This window comes from Capronia coronata (assembly GCF_000585585.1).
Source record: "Capronia coronata CBS 617.96 chromosome Unknown acBCG-supercont1.6, whole genome shotgun sequence".
NCBI classification, from domain to species: Eukaryota; Fungi; Ascomycota; class Eurotiomycetes; order Chaetothyriales; family Herpotrichiellaceae; genus Capronia; species Capronia coronata.
The window spans coordinates 1,580,733-1,598,262 of NW_006912898.1; the positions used below are offsets into that span (position 1 = coordinate 1,580,733).

Consider the following 17,530-nt stretch of genomic DNA (forward strand, 5'->3'; position numbering starts at 1 on the left):
CGGTGGTTTCTCGCTTATCACAGCGCTAGATGGCTGAGCGACTGAGCCCCATCGAACGCAGGGACAACAAAATGGCCCCTGCGTCCAAGGTTGCCATGGATCAATATATGACGGCCTGGGAGCAACCCTAATGCGCAGCAGTATACTAAAAAAAACGCCATGGTCGAAGAACCCAGAGTGTTAGATCGTTGAAGACACACACCTTGGTGCTGGAAGCCATCACTTTTGAATACACTATGATCCGAGTTCGTACGGCCCGGATCCTTTCATAATTGCATGGTGAATAGTCCCAGCTCATGCATGATATTTCGACTCCTCGGATGCAAGTCGTTTGCGCATAATCGTATTTAAAAGTATATAAAAGTGTTCCTTAGAACCAGAAAGAAAGGATAAACACCACCACACCGTACAGGGTGACAAGACTGTACAGGGACTCCCATGCATAAGAGGCCCATGTGATTTTGGTCTTCTTCGCCTCTTCTGTAGGGTATGCCACGCCCGTGTCAGGGTCTCGAACCAGCAAGTCCTGCCGGTCCGGGCAATTGGGGGGGAACAAGGCGTAGTTGATGGGTATCCAGCAAGACGTGACGCAGGTGACCCAGATGATTGGGGGCCAGTAGGCGTGTGTGAGCAAGGAAATCAGAGTCTTCTTGGCTGTGTTGTTCGAGTGATCTGTGAGATTCCGGTACATGCTGACCCCAACGGCAGCCAGCACAAACATGATGTAGATAAGGTGAAGGTAGCATTCACAGTCCCAGATGGTAACCTTGAGGCGGCGCCATAGCGGAGCCCTGAGTCGAGGATCACGCTCGTTCAAATCGGCTTTCTGTGATCCTGACGACGTGAAGACTGCGACCTTTCCTCCAAGCCAACTAGGCAGGAGGAAGGTACGGATGACTGAGATGGCATGGACTGATAAAAGAGTCAGTGGAAATTGAAGAAACAAGATATGACCCAGTACTTACATGGTGCCATCCACATCATGGCCCTGGCATCTCTCTGACCAGTGCGGTATCCAGAAGGAAGATAAGAAATAAACTCGTTGAGCCGGTTCAAGATGGTGGACATGAAGTTGGCTCGAATTAGCCACTTCAATTGATTAATGGTTCTGAAGGGCACAAGGTTGCCACCAGACACTAGCACAATCGGGGCTGTGAACATCGAGAGGACCAAGAAGATCGTGAACAAGGATGATATAGTGTACACAAATCCACACAGTCGCTGAGGGAATGTCATGTGTTTCACCAGAGGGCCGTAGATACTGAAGCGTAACTTGAAAGAAGTCTGGACGGTACCAATAGTCTGCACGTGGTTAGACAAGCACATCCACCAGGGATTGATAGGGAAACTCACCCATCGGGTTCGCTGCTTCAAATGGCTGGTCAGGGAATCCGGCACAGTGCCAAACTGCAAGGGTTCGTGAACGAAAGCCGTGTGCCATCCACCCCCGAGAAGCATGCTAGAACAGCAAACGTCCTCTGCAAGAGAGCCAGTAGGGAAGCCACCAATGGACGTGAGAGCTGCTCTTCTAAGGACATAACCGGAACCTGTACACCAGGCCACACCCATAGAATCTTTGATCGGCTCGGAGATGTGGACAAAGGTATCCAAGCTCTGGCAGAGAGGATCTTCCGGAGGCACATTGTAAAAGAGCTAATTGACCATCAGCAAGAATCCAGTGTCATCGAAGCAGCTATATTACATACTTGTGGGGGGCACGCCATTGAGCATTTCGAGTCTTGCAGCATGTGAGGCAACAAAGCCCTCAGCCAGTCTCTCATGGGAATCATGTCGGCATCAAGGGCGGCAAAGAAATTCGCGGCACCACCAGGGAGTTTGGCAGTCTCGTCCAGAGCAGAGTTCAAATTCCCTGCCTTGAAGTGATGGGGCACACCCGGATACTTTGGCCTCGAGTAATAATACAGATTGTCGAACTGAGTCAGAGCCGTCCTCTCAATCATCTCCTGCAGAGTCTTTGATTTGCCATCATCGCATACGAGAACCCGGAATCTCTCCCGGGGATAGTCGATGTTGCAGGCTGCCTTGGCTGTATCAAGAACCAGGTCATCGTCTTCACCACAGCAGGTGATGACCACATCAACGGAGGGCACGTTGTCACCAATGAGTCGCAACTTCGGTCTTTTTCGAGAACCAACAACATGCCAACCCCATAGACGATGGAGCAACATAGGGATTGAGACGAATAGCTCCACCATGATGAAGGCCCAAGCCATCCAGTATGTCTTGTGTGCGGCCTTCTCTGCATCTCTGGTGAACCTGACGCGAAGGGCGAAGTAAATCCAGTAAGCTGCGATGGAGACGACAACAATAATCGGGCAAAGTCGGTAGAGGACACGCTTATACGTCGGAAGTGACTCGACATCATCGTGAGCGGCAATCCGTTGGATGATATAGTCGTCTTGCCTCTCGCTCATGCCTGGACGCACATAAGGAGGAGGCACAATCCTCGATGTGCGCGGTGACAGAGCCTGCTCGGATTTCTCGTTGTCGACCGACGACTCGACGCTGGATGCCAGGGTGGAAAACCGGCGTGCGTTGAACTGGCTCGTGGTGGAGTAACCTGCCGAGGACACCCTTCGTATCTCGTTCACACCAAGGTTGAGCGGGTTGCCGGTAGTCACTGTCAAAGGGTCCAACTTGTAGGCGGTATCGACTATTGCAGTAGACGCCCGCCTGGCGGCATTCGACGCTCGGCGGGCCACGTTCGACATGGATACCCTCCGCCGAGCATCAGAAGGACGCCGGCCGCTCATTTTCATTGCTGGATCATGATCCTCTGCGCGGTTGAATGGATCTTTCCAATACAAACTCCTGGCGTTCGTCTATTGTGGCTTAGAAACGAGTTTGATTTAGTAAGGGGATTGGACCATACATCTTTCCTCTCGATACTCGCCGACTTCTCGATATCTAGTGCCTCCTCATCATCATTGCTGGACGCCGTGTCGACATCTTGCACAGGTGACAGTCTGCCTTCCGTATCGGCTGGATTGACACCAGACGATTTGGTTGACGTCTTCCTGAGTCGTTGAGGATCGCCCGGCATGTTTGCTGTTGTCGTCCAGATGCCTTTTCTTCCACAAGGAGCAATAGAGAGCTCAACAACTAGGAAGCATCATGGGAGACCAAGCGCTATATCAAGGGTGCGCAGAGTCCAGCATGGGGTTCTTCGATGGCCACTTGATGTTAGTGCAACAAGCCATGACAAAACTGCACTCAAGCTCCTACCGAAAAGGGTCATGACGGAGCGACGGTGGTGAACGGACCACCAGCACAGCTCCTCTGAGATTTTGCTGAGCCTCAAGAGACGTCGGCGATCGGAACTGGCCTTCTCAAAGGAAGTCCACATGGAGATCACCAGGTTGCCGGATTCACTAGTACTTGTACTTATTTCGCGCCAAATGGATCCAGTCGAATGATTGCATTGGATGCCGTGTCAGGGTTCTTGGAGGACCCTTAAATCCCAGGACCTTTCACCATAGTCCTCTGCGAAAACTCGGATCAAATCACAGCCACCACAAGATGTTCAGACTGGCTCAATACTGGCTGGCCCGTGCTCAAGACGGGAATCATCTCTGGTGATCCTATCCGACGGATATCTGTTCAAATTGATGCAGGAAACCTGACTTTGCAGCTGTCGATAAGCAGCTTTCGATGTCCTGCAAGGATCGACAATGTTGGACATTGTTGGCACGATTGTTGAAGCAGATCATCGAAAAGCTAGAAAATATTGGACAATATGATTGCCATTTTGTTGCCAACTCTAAACATCGGCATTGGCTGACTGCGCGAAACTGCATGATCAGGTCTCACACCCTTCCCCATGGACGACAGATCTCAAAAGGGCAATTCATCGATGAAGGAACGTGCCAAATCTCGCAAACCAAGCACGCATGGACCATGGCGTTGCTAGGAGGCTCGCCATTTTGAATAGTAACGAGCCCGGCCCGTGTAGTGGATTGGAGTGACGAGGAACAGCGAGGGTCTAGAACCGGTGACAGCTTGACAGAAGTGATGGATTTTGATGGGGCGACGTCCTTTTTCAGTACTCACGTGACTTGGCTCTCTGTCACGTGGGTTTTGTCACGTGAAAGGCTTGGACGTCAATTCGAGTCCTTGCCTGTTTAGTACATAGTTGTACTAGTACTAGTACTACTACGTACAATGTACATTTGGTTCTTCTTCCATGGAGTCGCAGAGACACCTGGAGTCTTGCACGGACCGCCGAGCCCGCCTCTGGCCAATGTCTGGGCCTAGAACACACGAACCCCGGAAACTACTTGGGCCGGCTCAGCGAGAGGAATTTGGAGCTCTCCTCGGGTTTCGTGAAGCTGGGTACCTAGCGAACGCTGGGATGAACGAACTACGGCTTTTTGCAGATATCCAGTCTGAAGCAACATGTTTACTGGCTAATCATCGCAGTAGTGATATGATGAATGCCTGAGAAATGTTGGGTATGGCGGTCTTGATTAGACAGTCCTTCTGACCAAGAAGTCTCATAGCCATGTCCACACCAAACGGAGCACTCCGATGGAAGTGGACTCTTCGAGTCTGAACGTACTGTGCTATTCCTGTTCCTGGCCATTTTACCCGAGGTCACCACCAAACTATGCGATCTGAAAAATGGGAGTGCCATCTCTCCGGAACATCCGTGTCTAGGTTTCCACCAAGACCCCATCGACCTGTTTCTCATCCGGATCCAACAGGCCCAGAGCCTCTCTCCTGGTGGGCGCACTTGGATCAAAGAAGGGGACTTCCGCCAAGGAAGTGACTCTGGTCCCATGCCGGGGATGTTTTCCACCATAGTCCCAGCTAGCATTGTGGATTGTGATTCTGGAATGCCATTGTCAGCAGAAGTACGTACGGCCACGAAGACACCGCATCTAGATTCTCCCTTTCCCCCCAAGGGAGGGTAACACCAACCTGTTATCCCAAAGAGCGCTTGATCCGGGGGTCCACTTGAAGCGGACCTGAATGTCGACGTTCTTCTCATAGACATCGCAAAGATACCCCAGGATCAGGTCACTCTCGTCTTTATCCAGGCCAACAATGCGCACCGTCATGGCCCGGTTGACCCAGAGCGCCTTCCAGCCTGTCGCCGGATGGACACGGACCAACGGATGTGTGCGTTCAACATATTGCGGTCCAGCTGTCGGGTTGTCACGGTCCAGGTAGGGATGCGCAGACCGGTAGACGGCTTGCTTGCCGTCGATGAGCTTGCGGAAATCTGGCGACAATTTCTCATATGCGCCGTACCCGCTGGCCCAAAGCGTGTCGCCTCCCACAGGTGGCACAGTGTCGTTGTGCAGGTGAGTCACGCCTGCGGGCTGTCGCTCGTGCACCAGGTCCGTATGCCAGCGCGACGCGCCGCCCGGACGGCGAAAGCTGGCTGCCACCTCGGTTGCTTGGAGGGCCGGCCACATTACAGTCACGCCGGGGACGCCTGGCACCTGAGGGGCCTGGGGCTGTTTTGAGAGAAAAGCATTTTTTTTAGCACAAGGTGATCGACTATATCAAGCAAAAAGGGGGCTTGGACCTTACATGAATCTCCACCTCGCCATAGTATTCGCCAAGTTCCTTCTGCTGTTGTGGTGAGAGATCCTGGTCCCGGAAAAACACCACGCTTCGTTCAGCGATTAGCAATGCAAGCTCATCTCGCTGCTGGTCGGTGAGATCTTTCAGCTGGAGTCCTTCTATCTCCGTGCCGATGTGTACCGTCAAGTCTGTGACCTTGGTCGCAGCAGAGAACAGTGCCTTCTTCGACTTGTCTGCCCGCGAGCCTGGGTCGACGTGCTTTCTTTCATGGTTTCGGATGTTGTAGACATCCTGAAGGTACAGAGGTTTGCCCGGGCGGTAAGGGTATCCTTCCGAGAGATCGATTCCCGCTTTTGTCAATCTTTTCAATGCGGGCTCAGGCAATCCCAATGAGTCCTTTTTAGGGACAATATATTCAGTGATGCTTGAATCGATCGGCGCTGGAGCCATTGTGCCTGACAGTTATCCTATCTCAGTCAACTTAAAATAGCACAACTACAAACGCGAGCCTTCCTACCCAGATGGCCGTCTCTCTGCCTTTTAACTTGAGCACTCGACCTCAATCATGGCCCGAGGACGCATTGGGAGTTGTGATCCGCTTACATATCCTTATCACGTCGATCGCTCCATTTGCCCGGCTGGAACGCGATATCCTTGCAACTATGGCGTGCAATCACAAAGCTTTTGAGCTCGATTGCGACTTCGTGTGAACTGTGCTGGTTGTTTGGACTCTCTGAAGAGGTGTCAACGCACAGCCAGTGGGGTGCTTCGCGTCGCTACCCGCTGGGGTTTCATCCATGGAGCCCATGGAGGCATGACATCCAAAGTAGAATGCAGTCTCCCCTCCTAGTTGCCTGCTTATCAACCCAATCAGCATGTACGGTTCCCTAAACTCTGTGACTGACTCGTTTGATATGCTGGCCATGTACCATTCAGATCAGTCACGTGACGGGATTGCGTGCTTTAACCCCTTTATTTGCTGCTCAGCAACCAACAACCTCAACGGCAGTGTAACGCAAGAGCGCACGCCAGCTGCATGCGCAGGGATTGCTTCTTTGACGATTGTCTGTGTTCGATTGGCTCAGAGAGCTTGTTCTGACGCAACTCATTGATGAAGATAAGTGACGTTCAGCCATAAAGCTTATATTGCTTGATATCGGTGACTGTTCACGAATCCAGAACGTATGGATAATGACCAAGATCACGCAATCCCGAGACAAAAGGTGCCATTTCCGATGTTACAGCACTCCGGTGGGGGAAAGTGATGCCAGTCGTATGAGCGTGTGGAGTGCCAGCGCAAATCTGTGCAGGTGTTGATGAGAGGATATGGCTTTAAATGAAAGGCTTCTTCGCTGTCATGGTGCAAGGCATCTCAAGGTGGTGTTCTGGATCTGAGAATAGAAGGGAAAAGCAATCCAATGGCTGTCCATGACAAGAGCGCCGAGGCCGAGCTCAAGGGTGTCGCGGCCGACACTCTCGTGAGTAGTCCTGTGCCAAGCAAGTCGAGTGACAACCAGGACGAGGACTATGCCATCCAGGCCAAGCCGCAACGCAAATGGCAGTCCTACGTCTGGGACACCCTGGACAAGTCGCCGCAAGAGCGGAAGTTTCTGTTCAAGCTCGACGCGGCCGTCCTGACCTTCGGCAGTCTAGGCTACTTCATCAAGTATCTGGACCAGATCAACATCAACAATGCCTTCGTGTCTGGCATGAAGGAGGATTTGGGCCTGTACCAGAATCAGCTCAATTATATGCAGACATGCTGGACCGTCGGCTATGTTATTGGGGAGATACCATGTAAGTCGAAGGACCTATTCGAATTTGAGGTGCCAGTAACTGACTTTGGGTCTGACAAAAGCAAACATGATTCTCACTCGCGTCCGACCCAGCATTTGGATTCCTACCATGGAACTCATTTGGACGGTACTTACCATGTGCCTGAGCAGGTGCAACAGCGCGAGTTCCTTCTATGCCCTCCGGTTTGTGATCGGCCTGGCCGAGTCGACCTTCTACCCGGGCATGGTATATGTGATCGGGTCATGGTATCGGCGCGATGAGCTCGCGAAGCGCTCCTGCATATTCCACACTAGCTCGGCCATCGGCAGCATGATCTCTGGATACCTGATGGCCGGTGTATACCACCTCGGGGGCAAGGGAGGTTTGAAAGGCTGGCAATGGCTCTTCATTGTTGACGGCATCATTTCTCTTCCTGTCGCCATCTCTGGCTTCTTCCTGTTACCAGACGTGCCCGAAATCACACGAGCCTGGTACTTCTCACCAACGGAGCGCGAATATGCAAAGAAGCGCATGGAATTTGAGGGCAGGGCCAATCGGGCTCCGTACACGAAGGCTAAGTTCAAGAAGATCTTCACATCGTGGAAGATATACGCCTTGACAGCCTTGTACATCACGTTCAACAACGCCGGTTCAGGAATCACCCAGCCCACTTTTGCGCAGTATCTGAAGGCATCGACGGATCCGAAATACACCATCTCACAAATCAACACCTACCCGACGACCACGTACGCTGTGCAGATTGTGAGCACGCTCATCTACGCCTGGACATCAGACAGCGTCTTTCGCGGCGCTCGCTGGCCCCCGATTGTTGTGGGTGGTCTGATCTGCATTGTGTGCTACTCCAGCCTTGCGGTCTGGAATATTCCCGTAGGCTGGCAGTGGACATGCTATATCCTCGCTGGTTGCGGCGGCGGCATGAGCGGGCTGTGTATGGCATGGGCGCACGAGATCTGCTCGGACGACAATGAAGAGCGCGCCGTCGTCACTGGCACCATGAACGAGATGGCATACGTCTTTCAGGCATGGCTCCCGCTGGTCGTGTGGCAACAGATCGACGCTCCTCGATATTATAAAGGCTTCGTCACGTCAGCATGCCTGAACGCAGGAATGATTATCAGTGCCCTGGTGGTTCGAGTCTTGTGGAAGAGAGCGCAGGCAAAGACACGCAAGCAGGCCGAACTTGCTTGATGCTGTGCCGTTCACCCTGCTTCTGCACGGGCATGCACCAGGCAGATAGCGGCACAGTCAATTTGTGAAGCCACCCATGGATGAACAGAACCATATGTGCATCCCGTCTATGAGAAACAGAGGCAAAGTTATAGGTGGTCCCATCCGATATCAGAGCCATTGCCTGCGCTCATCCTGCACAGAGGATCCCGCAGAGCTTCGGGGCCCAGGCTTTCCTCAAGCATTGTTGGCATCCTTGCTGCGGATATAGAAAATTGAAAGACTGTAGATGCATGTTTAACGATGACGCGAGAATGCGTCAATCTCACCTCATCCATATTACCACGTCCATCTTACTTAAGATTTCCCGTTGACGCTACATGCCCAGCTATTCGAAGCTTGACTTGGGTACGGCAGTCCTGAATGCCGCTGTAGCGTGTATTGCGTAGAGCAAGCCAAGACCGCAGTTGACGGCCCAGTTGCCGGCTCAGTGTCACTACCAATTTGTCATATGAAGTGTTCGGTGGACAGATATGAAAAGCGAATCTGCACCCTAGATGGCGCCTATCTTCCGGGTGATCACGACATGTGCAAGGCCTGATGGCGTGCTTACTGTGAAGGTGGTCTCGTTCGGTAGAGTCAGGTAATTTTCGGCTCGACTAGCTGGATTCCCCTGGAGGTATACAACCATGAGGATAGATTAAACCCCATGGATTCAAAAGCACAAGTGTTGCTCTGGGAAAACCTTGTACACTCGAACTGCTCTTGTATAAACCATTGTAGAAATGGTGGGAAAACATCCAAATAGAGTAGCCGTGATTGGCGCGGGGATCAGCGGAGTGACTTCTGCCGCACATTTGCTGAAGCACGGGGTCGAAGTCACACTCTTCGAAAGATCCGGGGTCGCAGGAGGCGTCTGGCATTTTGATGAGAGGTCGGCGTTAGAGCCTCAGTATCCAAATGAGACCCCGTCCCGCGGCGACTATGAGACAAAACCGGAGCTCGCATATGTTACACCACCGGCTGAAATTGATGAGAATCATGAGGATATCGAAATCGCCCACGCACCTCCAGGGCCATGCTACTCGGGACTGCAGAATAACGTCTCGACAAGGTTGATGAGAACCAGTCTCCAGGCTTGGCCGGATGGGACACCGGATTTCGTGAGCCAGAAGGTCATGGAGGAGTATATCCAGACCATTGCCGATGTCCACGGCGTCTCTGCCATAGCAGAGTATCACACTCGGGTGGAAGAAGTGCGCAAGGCTGGCACAGAGTGGTCCATCCGGACTACGACTCTGCAGAAACAACCAGGACCGTTCGGCGGGCCGCACTTGGTGGAGAGACGGTGGACATTTGATGCCGTTGTCGTCGCCTCCGGCCATTACCACATGCCTCGTATTCCCGACATTCCCGGCCTCAAGGAATTGAAACAGGCATGGCCAGATCAAGTGTGGCATTCGAAGAGATATAGGAACCCTGCTGTCTTCAAGGACCAGAACATCCTGCTCATTGGTGCAGGAGTATCGTCGTTGGACATTGCCAAGGAGGCGAGTGCCTATGCGAAGAACATCTACCAAAGTTCTCGTGGTGGAGTCCTCGATCTACCTGCGGCCTTGTTACCGGACAAAGCCATCAGGGTTGGTGGTGTCAAAAGTTTCCGGATCAATGCCAGCCAGGATATCGAGGAATCCAGGCCCCGGCCAGAATCAGTGACGGTGGTCCTGGAAGATGGGCAAGAGCTGACCGGCATCCATTCCATCGTGCTCTGCACAGGATACATCACTTCGTATCCTTTCCTGTGCCATCTGCATGGCGATACAAAGGCGGCCGACGAAGCTGACGAAATCGTGCTCGTGACTCGCGACGGGGAGATGGTGCACAACCTGCACAAAGACATCTTCTACATTGAAGATCCTTCACTCTCGTTCGTTGGTGCGCCGTACCACATTGCGACCTTTTCACTGTTCGACTTCCAAGCGCAGGCGGTCGCCAGAGTCCTAGCCGGGAAAGCACTGCTTCCTTCGAAGGAGCAAATGCGTGCGGAGTATCGGGATCGCGTAAAGAGCAAAGGCCTAGGACGGGACTTCCACAGCCTTAGGGCGGCTGACGAGGAGCAGAGATACGTGGCTGAGCTGGTCCAATGGATCAATGAAAGCGCTACCGAGCTAGGTATTGAGGACAAGATGGAAGGTCACACCGCGGAATGGCACCAGGCAAACATCGAAAGAGAGGAACGTTTGAGATGGTTGAGAGAAACCAAAGGTGTGAAGCAGGACGATGTCGGTAAAGAGGCGGTATCGGCATAAAGGTGGAGGCCGCCAGTAGATTGCAACCACCACGGTTGATAGACATAGACCGACATCTGAAAGGTAGGTATATAGCACAGAAAAGAGAAGTAGAGGATGGTATTGTGATGCTATGACCCTAGCATATAAGACATGGATGCGATGGGATAACAACCCTGATCTTGACAATTCTTCAACGAGTAAGTTCGAAAGATCCATAAACTCCACCGTAGATTGACCGCAGTGGAGGCTGCGCGTCTCACCGTACAACGCGCTAAGCCAGAATTGGACATCTAGCATCCAGCATCCATGCGCTCCAAATTTCCACTTCATGTTCATCCAAATTCAATCAGTCAAACGACATCTACTCTCTAAATCATTCCAGCTATCCCTGTGCAGCAGTCTTTGATCTGTACAAGACCATCCCCGACACTTCAACAACAACAACGCAACGACTTTTTTAGAGGCTGGTCAAACCTCTAGCCGCGTCCACACCGAACCTCGCAGCTCGATCCTCACATCGTCTCCTCTTCGTTGCGAAAATGCCTCCCAAGCGCATCACAGTGCAACCGGCGCGCCGCTCAGCCAAACCCCAGGGCTACTTTAGCTCGATATACCACACCCTTACGTCGGAGGAGAACTCGAGCGTTGTGATCAGCGTCGCTATGTTCGGGGTACGTACCTCCTACATGCCCATCTCGCAATATCACATCACCTGGTAGACTAACGAGTTCGCTTACAGGCTGCCGTCGCTTTCTTCAGCTCGGACTGGAGTGAGATGCTGTTGCCCGGCTTCTAATTTCTCCATCCCTCCTACGTCTGGTTAATCGTCAAGCACTCCGCTCTGAGATCCCGCACTCTGCTTTATCTGGCTTGCCAGTGCAGTGGCCGTCGCCGAAGGCACACTCCATACATGGGGGAGCAAATTGCACTCGGAGCCATGACTGGGGGACTGTGTAGGCTATGTACAGTATGGCGTTGGAAGAGAAGGCTCGTGGACCGCGAGTGCTGGGTGAGCTGCACTCAGCTGCTTATGGCAGAACGTCTTTGTTCGAAGCTTCTTGGGGCTGCCAACCTCGGGCCGCGAAGAAAAGGCATTTGCTTTGGTTGGCTGTCATCTTGCTTGCGCAGCACTACACCAAACAAAGTCAAGATTTGAAAATCGGTCTACAGACAGTGCTGCTTGAAATGAGATACCATGGATGTGTATTCTCGCAAGGTCCCAGAATCTGGGAATCTGGAGAAAACCTGTATTATATCATGTAGATTGCATGTACATCCCGGACAAGATCATGTCTGCCCATTTCGCATTGGCTTCTTATTAGAGTGCTGTCCATGACCGCGTGGTTGTGTGGTTCAAAAAGCGATATTGAATGGAAAGCCGTCTCGCCCTAACGCTACAATCTCAGATCAATAACCTATCTATATACACATTCTTGTCACCGCTTCTTCATAACTAGGCTGTATATGCGCCCTGGCGCTACAAACCCACCTGATCACACCATTGGATCCAATCCATTAAAAGGGTTCAGATAGTACGCCAAATACTCATGGCAGACGTCGCATGAGGACAGCCAGATGTCAACTTTTGTCGCCGCTTCTCGGCTGTCTTGATCCTTTCGTCGTTGCTTATGTACCATAAGAGGTTCCATTGGCGCCAGGCATCAGCGACTCCGATGCACCCTCTGCTTCCACCTCGAGTTGTTCGCGCTTCATGCTGCGGCTCTTGATGTAGGTGAACACCACCAGAGCTGTGCCCACGACGACAGCAATGCCCATAAGGATGACGTTGACAGGGATTGGGTTGCCGTTGAACACCACGTGTGTCATGGCGTCGAGCGGAGACTGGAGGAAGTTGAAGAGGCCGGCCAAGCAGATAATAAGGCCGTAGACTTTTCCGAACGTCTGGAACCCGAAGACCTTGGCAGAGTAATCCGAGACGGTGGTGTAGTAGAAGGGACGGTAGACGACAAAAACGCACACATTGGCAATGGCGGCCCACATGTATGGGAGGCAACCCAGTATACCGATGATGGTCGCTACAACCACCAAGAATCCCAAAGCGAAGGGGGTTGACGTGTGATCCAGCAGCGTGCCGATGAAGGGGATGCTGAGTACTCCCCCGAGAGGGAGGGCCACATCAAAAAAGTCATTCACAGTCTTCGCTTTCCGTGCCGACCCAAGCAGGTATGTCTCCTGGGGCCGGATAGTGGCAACAAAGTAGTTGATGCGGGTCATTTGAATCACAGTGAAGAGAGTGATGAGCAGGAACCAGGGTGATTTTATTTGTTCCATCGCCGTGTAGCCATGCAAGGCACCCCAGACACCGGACTTGCTGTTCTTCGATTCCTCCCGTTTGGCCCGCTTTGTATTGGTAGACTTGTCCAGCAAGAGATTGACTTCAGTGATGGTGCTCGCTCGCCTATCCCTATAGGCACGTCGCTCCTCTTCTGATAGCTCGGGGGGCGTGGGAGCATTTATTTCCTCTTCGGCGTCCTTGACAACTTCACTCACGGTTTTGTAAGATTCGTTGGGCATCACGAAGATTTGGACCAGGAATATGAAGACAGGGACAACCAGATAAATGAGGAAGAGACGGTGTGTGTTGAGCTTTCCGTTTGTTGCCTCATAAACCAGCCGAAAGACAAGAAATAAGGCGGACGAAGAGTCAAAGGCACCGGTCAACAGAGCAAGGATCAGACCCGAGTTTTGGGGAAAGGTGTTGGAGAGTTGGAAGGACGAGATAAAGATAAAAGGACCGCCCAAGGCGAGGAAGAAGTAGCCGGGTGTGAAGAGGTCAGCTTTGACCTTGGAGGCAAAGGAGAAGAGTAAGGCCCCCGTGGCCAGGAAGATGCTCCCAATGACACCGCAGGCTCGAGGACCGTATCGGTCGAGAATTGTCCCAATCGGCAACGCTGCGACATTTGTCGAGACCGCTGCCACAGTGAACATGAAGTTCAGCCGGATCTCTTGCTGGTAACACGGCGACACATTCTTTTCTACCTCTTCTGGTGTGCACAGGCCCTTGAAGACGCCTTCATCGATCAGGACCGGCTTGATGGCCGCATAGCCGAAGACGACACCGGCAGCGAAAAGGCAGTAGATGATGGCGACTACAACCTGGACTGATATGAGAGACCTGTCAGCGATATGCCCATATGTTCCCCTCTGCTTGTGCCAGACGTACCTATGCGCTTTTGTTTGGAGACTTCCTCGAACTCAAGAGCGGCCTGGACGAGACTTGGCCTTCGGTCGGTAGGAGGTGCCCAGTCAGACATGGGATTGAAGCTCATTCTCCGAGGTGAAGAGACACTGGAGCCTCTGCGCTCTCGTTCGAGGCCATCGACGGACGCGACTCGTGTGAGCGACATGTCGGGAGAAGGCTCGAGCCGGTAATGTCTCGGTGCTCGGGTCAAGGTCAAAATGGCAACAGACTCACGCGGGGAGAAGATCTGGCACGAAAATGCGGAGTGGTGAATCAAAGACGCTGAGCGGGGGAACGGTGACGGAAGGACGCAGGCGCCGAACACAAATTGAAAGTATATACAAGACAGAGGAGTTGAGGCCGTGTATGGACAGGTTGAAGAAGCTCAATTTTGCACACGACAGCTTGAACAGCTTGAGATAGAGGGCAAGGAGCTTGTCATGTACCCTACCTCAAGGTACCTTTTCCTGCTACTGCTACCCTACTAGTACGTAGTAATGATCAACAGCAGCAAGATAGCAACACGCAGGAGCATCATTGATAACGATAAGAATAATTTTTCACTGTCAACCCTGGCGAGCTGGTCAACTTTTGGCGGGCAAAGAGGCGATTGGCTGCAGTGCAGTGGCTCGAGGGCGGCGGGGTGTAGCTCTGCTCTGGCAGTCGGTGGTCTGGAGCCTGGAGGCCGCCGACCTGGTGCAGCTTGTGGCGAGTGGCAGCCTCCGACCGCCGACAAGCAGTTTCATTCGTTCTGCGCCTTTCTTCCCTTACCAGGCACCTGCCAGGTACAACTGTGTCTTCCCTCTGGCTCGAAGCTCGCTTCAGCACCAGAGACTCGGAACCCACAGCAGACCTTTTGCAGTCACGGTGAAAGTGTCTAATACATGAGTCTGTGGACTGAGATGTCTGACTTACCTAGAGCCTACTATAGGTACGTACCTGCGGCACCACACCTAGCCAATGCAAGAAATCTACCCTGGTTGTCTCGCTGCAACCCCACCTGCTCCCACCGAAAACTCTTCACGCACGCTCAAAGACCACTGAAACCCGGATGGAAGAAACAAAGATCCGTCGAGGGACAGTCGCGTTAGATGATGCGCTCAGCGAGCGAATGACACCGCCGAGAGGCGCCGGCTTTGTCTGGCTGGCGGCTGCTGAAGACGTTCGGCCATAAGCGCCGCCTGAAATAGACCCTGGCGCCCTTCGAGACAGTATTGAGTCGAAAATGAATCAACAACGACCATCCAGTTTGTTGTCTTGCCGTAAGCTTCGAGACCGAGAAGAAACATTCTTTGGCCTCACTGCCACAATCGTACCCATGGTCGCGAAAGGCTGCAGCCCCATGAGCGAGAGACTTGTGGGATATTTAAGCCCATAAACAGTCCTGCTTGTAAGTCAAGTCTTCAATTCCTCAACCGCAAGCAACATCTTCTCCTTTGTGAAAACATCCTGCTCGCGCAGAGAGACTCTCTTGGACACCTTCCTTTAAAGCCAGCCCATTAACTATACACTCCTTCGCTGTATTTTGTTCCACCTTTGGCTCGACGCCACTGACCGATATTCCTTCCCTTGACTGCTTGCGGCTTCAACCATATTTCATTCGTTTATCTTATTTTGGGCAACATGGGTCCAGATAACGGCGTGCTTGGAGCAACCTTCAAGGCCACTCGAGCTCTGGAGGTCGCTTCCATGGTTGCCATTATCGGAATCACGGCCAACTTCATATCTGAAATGGTCAGCGCTGGGGCGACTCCACCGCCAGTTCTCGTCGCAATATTGAGCATTGTACGTACCAAAGGACAGCTGTTCAACAGGACCATACGCGGCGAACTGACCAGGTGCAGGTCTGCATTGCCGTACTTTACTGTGCCATCACAGTCATTCTGTATTTCGACAGCATTCTACCATTTCTGATCAGCACTGGGATTGACTCTCTTTTCTTGATTGCATTGATCGTGGTCTCGGTGGTGGTTGGCAAACCACTCTCCTACCTCAATTGCCAAGTGCTTGATGAGGTTTCCAACGCGACCTCAAGCGCTTACGACTTCACCTCGGCGTTGGGCAACAGTCTCAACAAGGATGGCGCGGTCAATTATTCCCAGTGGATCGGCACTTCGAAAGCCACCTGCCTGGAAATGAAGTCCATTTGGGGGTTGAGCATCGCACTTTGGTAAGTCAGGCCAATGGTTGAGGTTCACGGTCCCACCATCTAATGTCTCGTTTGCAGCGTCCTCTTCACATTCTCAGCCGTCAGCACTGTCTGTCTTTGGAAGCGGACCAAGCAGCCGGCTGCCGACAAAAACGAAGCTTGAGTGAAGAGTTCCACGACAGGGCCGACCGGGTCATCTGGTCAAGAATCACGGACTTGATAAACGGACTCCACCATGGACAACACATACATGAAACTAATAATTGCCTGCGTGGAAGCCTCAAAGAAAGTGGAATTCTTCGCGGCAGCCCGGGCGTGTCATGCGTCTAGCTTTCTAGCTTTCACATTTCCGGTCGTCGGAGGATAATTGTGTTCCAGGATGAGGGATTGGGATGAGGGATTGGGATGAGGGATTGGGATGAGGGATTGGGATGAGGGATTGGGATGAGGACGTACTTTGACCATCAGAAGCGCAAGGCGGCGCAGGGCAGAATGTGTACATGAGACTGGAAAGAATGGAATGATGTGGCCCGGTACCCGAACCCCATGTCAGTGCTACAGAGTAGTACTACGTACCGCTCTGTACTGTGTCGAGGGAGGGTGGTCGCAGACATACCCGGTAAAATGTGGCAGGCAATGATAGGCTGGAAAGGTCGACGAGGTCTACCAGATGATTAGGAGTGACGCTGGCTTTTCTTCACTGGGATGACTCCTGCAGATAATGTTCTGCACCTATGGCTTCTTAGCAAATGTAAGGGGCTGCCAACCGAGACCAACAACCAGGGGCTCTCCACTGGTTGGAGTGGTGGTTATCCTGGGTCGTTTGCATCGGAACACTGCAGAACCCAGTCTGTCGGGCCAGCAGTTCGTTGGTCACCTGTATATTCTGTAGGAAGCCGACAGCGTGCATGCGCAGATTGCGTACATCATCAGCAGGCTGCCCAACATCGCCGATTTCGTTGCAAATACTAAGCAAGAAGGCGAATGAGGGAGCGTCGCAGCGTGTCGTTTGCGCAGGACCCGTTGAGCACTTTGCAGATCCTCTCTCACACCCTCCGGTCGATTATCTGCGGCACGTCCGATGCCGACGAGTAAAGTTTGTCAACAGAGAAACATCAGCCGAGTGAGGCCGGTTCATTATCACGTGGCGTCGACAGGGCTTCAGATTGCTTTGGCAGTGTCACTGACCATGCTTCGAAGAAGGAAGAGGGGCAAAGAAAGAAGAAAACGTGGCCGGTGTCAGAGTATGTCGGGTCACACAGCGCATGGTCCTATGAAGAATTAATGACAGCAGAGAAATTCTCGCACCCGTGGATTTGGGACCATTCACGCGGGACCCGTGAGGTGTCACAGGGTCACCACAGACAGTGC

At 52.5% G+C, this 17,530-nt stretch overlaps 7 protein-coding genes across 7 annotated transcripts; 4 read left to right on the forward strand and 3 right to left on the reverse strand.

Annotated features, from left to right (window-relative positions):
* Window positions 1-370: 370 nt before the first annotated feature.
* On the reverse strand, window positions 371-3,064 carry A1O1_07242 (uncharacterized protein; the record flags this gene model as incomplete). The annotated part of the gene is made up of 5 exons (XM_007728115.1): window positions 371-912; window positions 966-1,302; window positions 1,354-1,653; window positions 1,707-2,843; window positions 2,894-3,064. The coding sequence occupies 5 exons, from the start codon at window positions 3,062-3,064 to the stop codon at window positions 371-373; spliced, it is 2,487 nt and encodes an 828-aa protein (XP_007726305.1).
* Window positions 3,065-4,673: 1,609 nt separating this feature from the next.
* On the reverse strand, window positions 4,674-6,003 carry A1O1_07243 (uncharacterized protein; the record flags this gene model as incomplete). The annotated part of the gene is made up of 3 exons (XM_007728116.1): window positions 4,674-4,851; window positions 4,942-5,483; window positions 5,560-6,003. 3 exons carry the CDS (start codon window positions 6,001-6,003, stop codon window positions 4,674-4,676), a joined length of 1,164 nt encoding a protein of 387 aa, XP_007726306.1.
* Window positions 6,004-6,971: 968 nt separating this feature from the next.
* A1O1_07244 (uncharacterized protein) lies at window positions 6,972-8,538 on the forward strand (the record flags this gene model as incomplete). The annotated part of the gene is made up of 2 exons (XM_007728117.1): window positions 6,972-7,350; window positions 7,412-8,538. The coding sequence occupies 2 exons, from the start codon at window positions 6,972-6,974 to the stop codon at window positions 8,536-8,538; spliced, it is 1,506 nt and encodes a 501-aa protein (XP_007726307.1).
* Window positions 8,539-9,302: 764 nt separating this feature from the next.
* On the forward strand, window positions 9,303-10,826 carry A1O1_07245 (uncharacterized protein; the record flags this gene model as incomplete). The annotated part of the gene is made up of 1 exon (XM_007728118.1): window positions 9,303-10,826. One exon carries the CDS (start codon window positions 9,303-9,305, stop codon window positions 10,824-10,826), a length of 1,524 nt encoding a protein of 507 aa, XP_007726308.1.
* A 521-nt stretch (window positions 10,827-11,347) lies between these two features.
* Window positions 11,348-11,598, forward strand: A1O1_07246 (uncharacterized protein; the record flags this gene model as incomplete). Its single annotated transcript, XM_007728119.1, has 2 exons — window positions 11,348-11,479; window positions 11,548-11,598. Coding segments are annotated over 2 exons (183 nt in total), but the record flags the coding sequence as incomplete, so codon positions are not given.
* Window positions 11,599-12,434: 836 nt separating this feature from the next.
* On the reverse strand, window positions 12,435-14,176 carry A1O1_07247 (uncharacterized protein; the record flags this gene model as incomplete). The annotated part of the gene is made up of 2 exons (XM_007728120.1): window positions 12,435-13,930; window positions 13,993-14,176. The coding sequence occupies 2 exons, from the start codon at window positions 14,174-14,176 to the stop codon at window positions 12,435-12,437; spliced, it is 1,680 nt and encodes a 559-aa protein (XP_007726310.1).
* A 1,457-nt stretch (window positions 14,177-15,633) lies between these two features.
* A1O1_07248 (uncharacterized protein) lies at window positions 15,634-16,322 on the forward strand (the record flags this gene model as incomplete). Its single annotated transcript, XM_007728121.1, has 3 exons — window positions 15,634-15,795; window positions 15,855-16,180; window positions 16,238-16,322. The coding sequence occupies 3 exons, from the start codon at window positions 15,634-15,636 to the stop codon at window positions 16,320-16,322; spliced, it is 573 nt and encodes a 190-aa protein (XP_007726311.1).
* Between the last annotated feature and the right edge of the window lie 1,208 nt (window positions 16,323-17,530).